Source organism: Octopus bimaculoides, chromosome 8 (genome assembly GCF_001194135.2).
Source record: "Octopus bimaculoides isolate UCB-OBI-ISO-001 chromosome 8, ASM119413v2, whole genome shotgun sequence".
NCBI lineage: Eukaryota > Metazoa > Mollusca > Cephalopoda > Octopoda > Octopodidae > Octopus > Octopus bimaculoides.
The window spans coordinates 74,741,474-74,752,396 of record NC_068988.1 but is presented as its reverse complement, the minus strand read 5'-3'; the positions used below and the strand labels follow the sequence as shown (position 1 = coordinate 74,752,396).

General features: G+C 36.8%; 1 protein-coding gene across 3 annotated transcripts in view; it reads left to right on the top strand.

Moving 5' to 3' along the window:
• The window catches only part of LOC106872578 (E3 ubiquitin-protein ligase TRAF7), a 201,076-nt gene that overhangs the window by 144,841 nt on the left and 45,312 nt on the right, over positions 1-10,923 (top strand). For all 3 annotated transcript variants that reach the window (XM_052970187.1, XM_052970186.1, XM_052970189.1), the window contains one exon: positions 2,679-2,737. In XM_052970187.1, coding sequence (XP_052826147.1) covers positions 2,679-2,737 — 59 coding nt within the window. The remainder of the gene's footprint in view (positions 1-2,678; positions 2,738-10,923) is intronic.

Here is a 10,923-nt window from a genome sequence, read left to right as displayed (position 1 = left end):
GATAAGCCAGCTGGAGGAGATGTCCTCCTGGGGCTAAAAGCAACAGTACCTTGGTGAAGAGTTACGTCAATCCTCAAAAATTAATAATAGTAATCTAATATAATAAATGCGAGTGTCAGTGTGTCACACGTTTTCAACTTTACTCCTGGAGACTGTTGCCCAACATATCATACCATTTGGGAATCACGCTGAGTCTGTGAGTAAGTTAAAAACATTTCAGGCCGAATCTGGACCCGCAATCCTGAAATTTTTGATTCCGAAATTTTCGATACAAGCGTACAAAAAGTAAATAAAATTTAAGGGGAGATAACTAATGAAAGAAGCTAAGGGAAGTAATTCAACTTACTTAACTTTACCAAAATGAGTTTACACCACACCAAAATTAGTCTAGTTTGGAATTGGAAATTTTTAATTGCGAAACTATGTTAGAAGAATCATGAAATATTACTAAATTTGCGGTATCATGCAACAACATTCTTCAATGGTTGGCATGGCGCCGTTCAATTATGAACAGGTACACCTGTGAATATTGTAAATCACCATGTAGCCTTTGACAGAAAAGTTTGGTACTGCAAGCTTTGTAAAACACGAAAATCAGTCTGTCACAGGTCATACTTTGATAAAGGCCATGTGCCCCTGTACAACATCCTTTTAATCATTTATTGTTGGTCACATGATATTTCGCAAAATTATATGATATATGAATCTTCTATACAAAGTAGAACTGGAATAATTTCTGTTGAGCAGTATGTGATGCTTGGCTCGAACAAAATTCAGTGCAAATCCACGGCATTGATACTAATGGGCAACCAGTCTTTGTGGAGATAGTTCAAAAGACTTTAGTTTCCAGTGTGAGTGAGTTATGCACTGTCAATCAATAGGTCAATCATTGAAAGTAACTGGGCTTCATCTGATGGAACCCTGCTTTTCTCATGTCCAGCTCTATGCTGGTTGTTCAAGAGTTGAGAATGCAAACAAATTATTTGTACTGACCTCAAATAGGAAGACCAAAAATGTTGTTCATCATGCAGCTTTGTAATAAGTTCTAAATAGACAAATTTTATCATTGTTTTGATGAAAACTGTTAATTGTTTGTAAATTATTGTTCAAATTTAATAAGATTTAATATGTTCTCAATGCCTGAAGTGTTATTGTTGGGCCCAAAGCCCAATGAAGAGCCCTCCACAGGAGCTAGGCTAAAAGCTGTCCTATCAGGTGGCTTTTAAGCTAGTAACTATAATAATAATAACTATAATCAAAACAAAATATCTCAAATGGTACAACACCAACATAAAATGATTCTATTGGAATAAGAGTTTTTGGTGTGGTTAATGAAACCCCTTTATTTATTAAGGTATTGGACTGATGGTAAATGGTCATAGGGAAAGAGAGGCTGTTGTATGAGCCAGGGCCTAATCCTAATTTCAGGAAGGAAATGGGCCCCAAACAAATAGAACTCTTGCTGTAAGCTCCAGGATGACTTGCACTTTGCTTGCTCCCAGGGAAAAATTTTAATTAAGCATTGTTAGATTATGAAACACTTGTTACTTATAGTGAACCAGTGGCGCAGCCTTTATGTGTTGCTCAGTGTGATAGAAATAGCTACCAAATTGCCTCAAATCACACAATGTCAGGACACATTGGACAATGTAATCGAAGATACACTGTCCAAAACACAGGACGGTTATGGATGAAATGTCATTGACCATTGGTCTACTTGATTTGATCAGAACTAACCTGAGGCTAGACAACAACAGAGCTTCTAGCAAGTTAGAGTCAGCTGTCATGACCATGAACACAATACAGTTCTAGTATCTCTATACAAAGCACTGAATTTTTAAATTTTTAGTCTGGCTCACCTATCACTCACTTATGACTAATTCACCTATGACATTTCCATTTACAACTCATAACATGCCTCCTTAAGACTCACATATGACTCACTCATGACTCACCCACCTATAACTCATAACATGTCCACCCATAACACTTAAGACTCAACCATCTCTGATCGACTTATGATTCACTTGTGATTCATCCACTTATGACTTGCCCAGCGTGACTCTCCAAAATATACATTAAACATATTAGACATAAAATATTAACTACAACCTTTTCTTGGTTTGGCCATGCTGGAGTATCACCACTACTTCAACCACCATCAGCACTTACCTTAATATCACTACTGCAACCACTACTTCTAGTAGAGGTAGTCACTAACACCACTACTACTACCAGCACTACTTCCACTATGAAAAATGGTTTTACTTCTTAAGGAGATTACTTGTGACATTGAGTATTGACCAGTGAACTAAAACAGATCTACTACATGGTCACTCAATCAGCCAGAAATAGCAGGCAAATCATGCTATTTTATGAAAGGAAAGGATGTTTTAGATAATGTTGTCTTACATAGTTTTAAAAAGACATAATAGTCATAGCTGGAATGCTTTTGATCTCTTAGATCATGGCAAACTTGGGACTAAACAACAATTAACCTCCCTCTTATGGATTCTACCAAGCCTTCACAGTGTACCTCTAATGTGTGACATAACATTTGCTGTCCTTAATTAATGATCTTCTTAAATTTATTACATCAATTAAATTTAAAATCGAAAACCTCAAGATGAGGATAATAAATGATGGACTATATTACTTATTTATTATTTTCTTTGAAGGATTTGGAAAGTCATCTGCGAATATGTAACAATGTAATGTGTCCTCATCAAAAATATGGGTAAGTGCTTATGCTGTCTCCTTCTTTACTCTCTGCTGTGATGCTATTGTTTACAGGTGGTAGCTTACCTCTAAGATTGTCTCTGTTCTCTACATTGCTAGCTTGACTCTATGCTTCACTCTACCTCTATTCTACCTGATATTCTTCACTCTACCTTTATTCTACCCTATATACCTCACTTTACTGCCATTCTACACTATATACCTCACCCTACCTCTATTCTACCCTAGATACCTTGCTCTGCCTCTTTTCTACCCTACATACTCCATTCTACTCCTAATCTACTCTCCATACCTGAACCTGTTTCATTTGCATTAGAATAGGCTCTAAAATAATTTAACTGTTAAATTTGGACAAAACTTCTGTTTCGTGGCACAACAATAAAAAAAAATTGGAACAGAAATAATAAATATGATAATTAGAGGTGGTGGAGACCATGTCCCAGAACAGACAACAGTGACAGGGTCTGTTGTGGAGAGATAAAATATAGTAGGATTGCAAGTGTTGGTGCAGTTTGAAGTGTATTGGAGGGAGAAACCCTATACTAATTCTCATACCATGTTCAGTGCTAATTTCTTACATTGATAGCATAAATTTAATGCGAAGACTCTGTTGTTGATTGATAATTAATATATTAATTGGTTTGCATTTTATTGATACCAATAAAATAAAGCTGGCTTAGTACCTTACTGTTCTAGCCACTCCTCTGTAATATTGTTAATATCCTATCAATTCCTCAAATTCAGAGGCGCCTTATATTTGATTTAATTTGACTTTATGGGTATTTTATCTATCCCAAAGAATGTTGATAGAGTTAACTGAAGTTAGATTTGAACTTGAAATGTAGTAACTAAATATCAAAAATCATTTCCACCAACATTCTATGGTCTTTATCCCTCTCTAATATTGAGAACTATTCTCCCACTTATATATAGCTTGAACTGAGATCATTTTTGTTTTTATTTGAATAACCCAGTTTTTAATTCAGTTACTAAAAGATTTACACAATTGGTCAAAGGCTGCTGTCCAAATTTAGTTAAATGATAAATTTGAAGTGATTTATTGATCTCTTATTTCTGTTGTGTATTTATTATCTATAAATCATATTTCCTGGAAATATGCAAATAAGAGCTTCAATTTGTAGATTAATTTATGTTTAAAGTATTGATGTGACCTTCATTTGGTTTGAAGGCTAGCGTTATAGTTTATGACCAGATTTCATTAAATTGTCTAGTGAGTTTTAATTGACATTCAAAATAAAGAATTTGAAGCAGGGTAGGTTATAACCAATTTTGATTTATAGGTATCTTTTGTTTCTGTATGGTATACAGTCTTACAAAAGAGGAACATTTTACTAACTGAAATCTCATGTTTTCATATAATGAAAATTTCAGATGATGAAGTTTTTAAATTCAGTATGAATAGTAATTATTTACAATTGATTTTAAGTGGAATTTGTAATGTGCAAACTGAAATTGTTATAAAAGGGATTGTTTTGAGGGTTAACCTTATTTTACATCATCTTGCCACTCAACTTGATATTAAAAAAATCTCTTGATCCACTGCAAAAAAAGAAACAATGGAAAATACATATTGAAGAAGATGAAAAGTATGTAATAATAATAATAATGATAATAATAATAACAATAATAAGACAACAAAAGCTGTATAAGAAACAGCAAAAGCTGTAAAACAACTGAAATCCAGACGAAAACTGGAACAACAAAACATCAGAATAAAACAATGGCAAGAAAAGCCCTTACATGGCAAATATTGGGATAAGCCAAACAGAAAAGAAATAGACAAAGTAAAATCCCAACATTGGCTGAGAAACTCAGAACTCAAAGCAGCGACTAAAGGATTTTTAATTGCAGCACAAGATCAAAGCCCCCACACCCACCACCACCAGAAGCCACCAGAAACACATAATAAAGAAAAATACAAGTAACTGTAGAATATGTAGTGATGAGAAAGAAACAATAAATCATATTGCTTCAGGCTACCCAGTCTTGGCTAAGAAGTAATATATCCACAGATATGACAGAGTTGGGACCTGAATACACTGGAAGCTATGCCAACGCTATGAAATGACAACAGAAAAAAAAAGGTATAGGCACACCCCAGAAAAGGTTTCAGAAAATGACAAGGTAACCATACTCTGGGATATGCCAATACATACAGATAGAGAAATTAAGGCTAATAGACAAGATATAGCTATCAGAAATCACCAAGAAAAAAATGCCTTCTTATTGATGTATCAATACCAACAGATAACAATGATCTCTAAAAGAAATGGAGAAACTCTCGAAATACAAAGTTCTGGAAATAGAGGTAAGCTGAATGTGGAGCCTAAAAACAGAAACAGTCCTTATAATAATAGTTGCATTAGGTATGAAAGTTACAGAGAGGGTCATAGCTCAACTAACTAGGGAAAAAGTTAGTGCAGATGAGATGCAGTTTGGTTTTGTGCCAAAGTGAAGCACTTTTGAGGCTATATTCCTGGTAAGGCAGCTGCAGGAGAAGTACTTAGCTAAAAATAAACTTGTTTCTGGCTTTTGTTGACATGGAGAAAGCCTTTGACAGGGTCCCTCACTACCTTATCTGGTGGTCAGTGCAGAAGCTAGGGATCAATGAGTGGTTGGTGAGAATCATACAAGCCATGTACACAGATGCTATCAGTATGCTGAAAGTTAGCAACGAGTATAGCAATGAATTCAGTGTATAGGTAGTAGTTCACCAGGGATCAGTTCTCAGCCCCTTCTTGTTCATCATAGTCCTCCAGGCCAAACAGAGGAATCTAAGGCAGGCTGCCCTTTAGAGATCCCCTATGTTGATAACCTTGTTATTATTGCTGAATCACTACCAGAAATAGAGAAAAAATTTCAGGTGTGGGAGCAAGGTCGGGAATCAAAGGGCCTTAGAGTTTCATTTAGCAAAGACCAAAGTCTTAGTACATGGAAAAACAGACAAGTCACACATCCCTGCTTGATATGTAGAAAACATGTAGGTAGAAACTCCATAAGGTGTATTCAGTGTAAGTTATGGACATATCAGAGAAAGTAGTCTTTGTGTGTGACAGGTGTATAGGTACAATAAACACTAGGAATGTACAAGGAATAGATTTCGTCAAATGCCCAGTGGGGTATTTAGAAGTAGTAGATAGCTTTCATTATCTAGGTGACTAAACCAGTAGTGAAGGAGGATGCTCTGAGAGTATAGCTGCTAGAATAAGAATGGACTGGGCAAACTTTAGAGAGCTTCTACCTTTGTTGGTAACAAATGACTTCTTCCTCAGAGTAAAAGGTAATTGTATGACACCTGTGTGTGAACATCCATGCTACATGGCAATGAAACATGGGAATGTGACTGCACAGGCCATGTGAAGGCTTGAAAGAAATGAAGCTAGTATGCTTCGCTGGATGTTCAATGTCACTGTGCACATATGATAGTGTGAGTGTTTAAAGAGAAAAATTGGGTATACGAGGCATCAAATGTAGAAGACTGCACTGATATGGCCATGTGATGCATAAGGATGAGGACAGTTGTGTAAAGAAGTGCCAATCTCTAACTGTGGAAGAGTTAGACTCAGGAAAATGTGGGATGAGGTGGTGAAATATCAAATGATGAGTCTCACAGAGGCAATGACAAGTGACGGAGACCGTTGGCAATTTACTGTGCTTGAGAAGACACATCAAGCTTAGTCAAATTGTAGTCATGGCCAATGCTGATGGCACATAAAAGGCGCCCATGCCAGTGACTCTTGAAAGGCACCCAGTACATTCTATAGAGTGGTTGGCATTAGGAAGGGCATCCAGCCATAGAAACCAAGCCAAAAGAGACTGGAGCCAGTTCCAGTCAAACCATGTAACCCATACCAGCATGGAAAATAGGTACTAAATGATGATGATAATGATGAAAGTTGAATTCAAACAATGCTATTGAAGCAATAAATGCAAGAGCCATACTGCTTATCAGATATAGAGTTAGAGTTGTTGAATGGGCAAAAAGTGACATACAGAAACTTGACTGAAAATCTAAATGCTGTTGACTGTGTATGGAGCCCACCATCCTAAAGCTGATGTTTACCAGTTGTACTTGAAAGAGGTTTAATTGCTGTAGAAGAGTGTGTTCACATGGAAAGAAAATTCCTATTAGAATATTTACAGAACAACACAGAGAAATTACTAAAGGCAGTGAATAAAGAACAGGTAATCAAGTGTGGAATAGGAGACAAAGACATTAATGAAATTCAAAGAGAGTATGTTTGAACAGACTGAAAAAAACCTAAGCATGTTCAGTTTTGGAAAACTACTGGGTATGTATATAGAACCAAAACCTGGGTTTGGTTGAAAAAAGGGCAATTCAAAAAAAGAATGTGCAAGCCTTTGAATAACTTTACAGTAATTCTAAATCCTTTGAAGTTCATATTTTAGGTCCTGCTATCTTACCATTTTCCTAATTTTTTTTTGCTGCCACTCTTGTATCAAATAGATAAGCAACATCAATAAGTATTTTGTCCAGTGTACTAATGATTCTGCCAGCTTTTCCGCCTTAATAATAATTATAGTAATAATAATACATGTAGTGATGGTGTCACAATAAAAACACTGGTAATTGTGCAACCTAATAACCGCTGGCTCATATGAGTAACAATGAAAAAACAAAATATTTTGAATAATGGTGGTAATGAAACTGCAACCCTTGATGGTGACGGTGTTGCACCCAGCAGGCTCAGAGATACTGGTCCGGCTCCAGCCTGTCATTATCCAGCAATGGACCAGCACACATGGCATAGATGGAACAGACAAGTCAATGCTGTGGTCATGGAGTGTTACTACCTGAGCAACCCTTTAGATGAAGATGGTGCTCATATTAGGGGATACTGACAATGTATGTATGATCAATGAAGAGAAAGAGGATTGTTTCAACTGAGGGAACAGAGATTATGTGATCAAGCTAGAGCAATAAGAAAATATCATTGGTTCACAGAAGTAGAGCTTGAAGCTATCAAAAGACGGGTACTGGAAAATAGCAGCAGAGGAAAATACAATGAGAATACAGTTCTTACTGATAAAAGTAATCTCATAGCAGAAAACAGAGGTGAGATCTCTAATAAACCACAGGAAAGAAACTGTGATAGTTTGCTTGATGAGAGACATATAGATGGTCTGGAAAAAGACAATAAAACATGATAGATGGGCAAAAGGCAATCTACAGCAGAATAAAGGCAAGGCTACAGAAGAACAACATTGACATTATTTGCAACCTTAAAAAGGTTGATTGGTGGAAATTGAACCAAGACATAAAAAATGTGAATGAAATTCTGAAATACATCAGAACAAAAAACAACACAAAAACAAATAATTTGATTGAAGCTGCAAGTATTATTGTAGCAGAAAATGTGGGTGTTTGGGTGTTGATGTCAAGAAAAAGAAATATAATGGGAGTGACAAAAGAAAAGATCCATGATGGAAAAGCAGAATACAGGCAGGGTTAGATATGCTCTCAGAGGACATTTCTCTGTTAGACTGAAAAGCAAACAAAAATACTGGGCACTGAACAGGAAGTATGATATTGAAAGAAAGGGCCTGAAAGTGGTAATGGAGGAACTGAAACAGTGCCTCACTGCAAAGATGGTAAGATATGACCAAAGAATGAAGTGATATCAGCAGAATAGGTTATTCAGAGTAGATCAGAAGAGATTCTATAAAGAAATAAATGGAGAGAGTACAGATGAAAATTGACACCAGATAACATCGAAAGTCAAAGGTTTTGGAGTGACATCTGGAGCAAAGACAAGGAGCACAAAAAGGATGCTGAATGGTTGCAAGAACTGAAACAAACAGTAGTCTGTCCAAAACAGGCAGAACTAATCATTTCAGTTAGGGAAGTGAAGGAAATCAGCAAAAAAATGGGCAACTGGAAGGCCTGGGACCAGACGAAGGTCAAAGCTACTGGATCAAAAGATATGGTGAATGTCATACACAAATAGCTGCACAACTCAACTCCCTATTAAATGCGGACCAAGTAACACCAGAGTGGTTGACATTGGGTAGGACAGTGCTGTGCTTGAAAAACATTGAAAATGGCAATATGGTAGACAATTACAGTCTGATATCCTGCTTGCCACTTAGGTGGAAATTATTAACTGAAATAGTCACAGAATCGATGTCCGGACATCTGGAAAAAAATGGAGTCCTGCCACATGGGCAGAAGGGGTGCAAGCATAAGTGCAGAGGTACCAAGGATCAACTCCTGATAGACAAAACTGTACTTAGAGACTGCAAGAGGACAAAAACTAACTTAGCCGTGTCATGGATCAATTATTGTAAGGCATATTATGGATTATGGAATGTATACACCTATTTGGTATTGCAGCAAATGTTAGGCAATTGCTTGGAAAAAGTATGGTGAAGTGGACAACAGAACTGACTACATATAGAAGAAGCTTAGGGACAATAGAGATCAGGAGAGGCATCTTCCAAGGGGACTGCCTGTGCTCACTGATCTTTCTACTGTGCATGGTACTACTAACACTGATCTGAGGAAAGCAAAGGCTGGGTATGTATTCAAAAGCTGCCAACAAAAAGTCAACCACTTGTTATTCATGGATGACCTCAAACTTTATGGTAAAGATGAATCCCAAGTCAGTTTCCTCGTTGATATGGTGTATACTGATATGCTGATATCAGAATTGAGTTCGGACTGAAAAAGTGTGGTGTATTAGTCTTGAAGAGAGGCAAAATTAAATGTATGGATGCGCTAGCGATATTGTTGGGGGAGGTTATGAAGCAATAGAAGAGACAGGTTATAAGTACTTGGGGATGTTGGAAATGGATAAATTGATGGAGAAAGAAATGACAGAAAAATTTAAGGTGGAGTACTTGCACAGACTGAGACTGATCCTTAAGTAGAAATTAAATGGAAAGAATATGATTGAAGCTATCAACACCTGGGCGTTTTCACTCGGATATGGAGCAGGGGTAATCGCATGGACAGTAGACAAACTAAACAGCTTAGACAGAAAGACAAGGAAGTTGCTGACTAGATATGGGATATTCCACCCAAAAAGTGATAGTCAGACTGTATGCACCAAGAAAAAAAGAGGGAAGAGGACTGATTGGATGCAGACACAGCATTAGAGCAGAAGAAAACAACATAGCATGGCATGTAAAAAATGCCACAGAACTGCTATTATTGGAAGTAAGAAGGTCAGGCTTGTGTAGGATGAAAGATTGCAATGATAAAGCACTATACAAATACTTGAGAATAAATGAAACTGAAAATAGGTGGATAAAGAAAGGAATGCATGGATAATTTCATAGGGATGCTGAAGATAAGACAGACAGAGAAAAGATGGCTATGGATGACTTAAAACCGGAAATGGAGGCTCTAATCTCTACTGTCCAAGAACAAGTATTAAGAACCAATTACATCAAATACAGAATAGATGACACATCAGAAAGTGATAAATGCAGAATCTGTGGACAAAATGGTGAAACCGTATGGCAATATACCAGTCAATATACACCACTAGCCCAGAAAGAATATAAGAGATGTCATGACAACATAACAAGGATTGTCCATTCGACACTTTGCAACAAGTATGGACTTCACAGAGCAAAAAAGTGGTATGAACATAAACATCAAGGCATCATCAAAAATGATAATGCAAAGATCCTATGGGATGTTGTAATTCAGTGCAACCGTGAGATAGAGAATAAGAAACCAGACGTAGTATTAATTGAGAAAGAAAGCAAACAATGCTGGATCATAGCATGCCCAGCTGACAAAGGTATGTGATAAGGAAGAAAGAAAAGTAGATAGATATGACAGATTAGCTTGGGAGGTTAAGCAGTTGTGGTCGATGTAAACGGTGGTAGTAGTACCAATAATTGTTGGAGCCCTGAGAACAGTGAATAAAAATCTTGAGAAGTACATGGAACAAATAGGGGCTGCAATAAAGGTGGAGCACTTGCAGAAACCAGCACCTCTTGGAACCGCTCGAATACTCTGGATGGTGCTCGAAAAATAAGGGGTTACCTTAGTTCACTGGTAGTGAACAGGTGACACCATAGAACATCTCCAGTGTTAGAAGCTGTGCAAAGACAATCTTCTAATGTAATAATGAGTGTAGTGTCTTTATATATTTGTATATATATATATATATATATATATATATATAT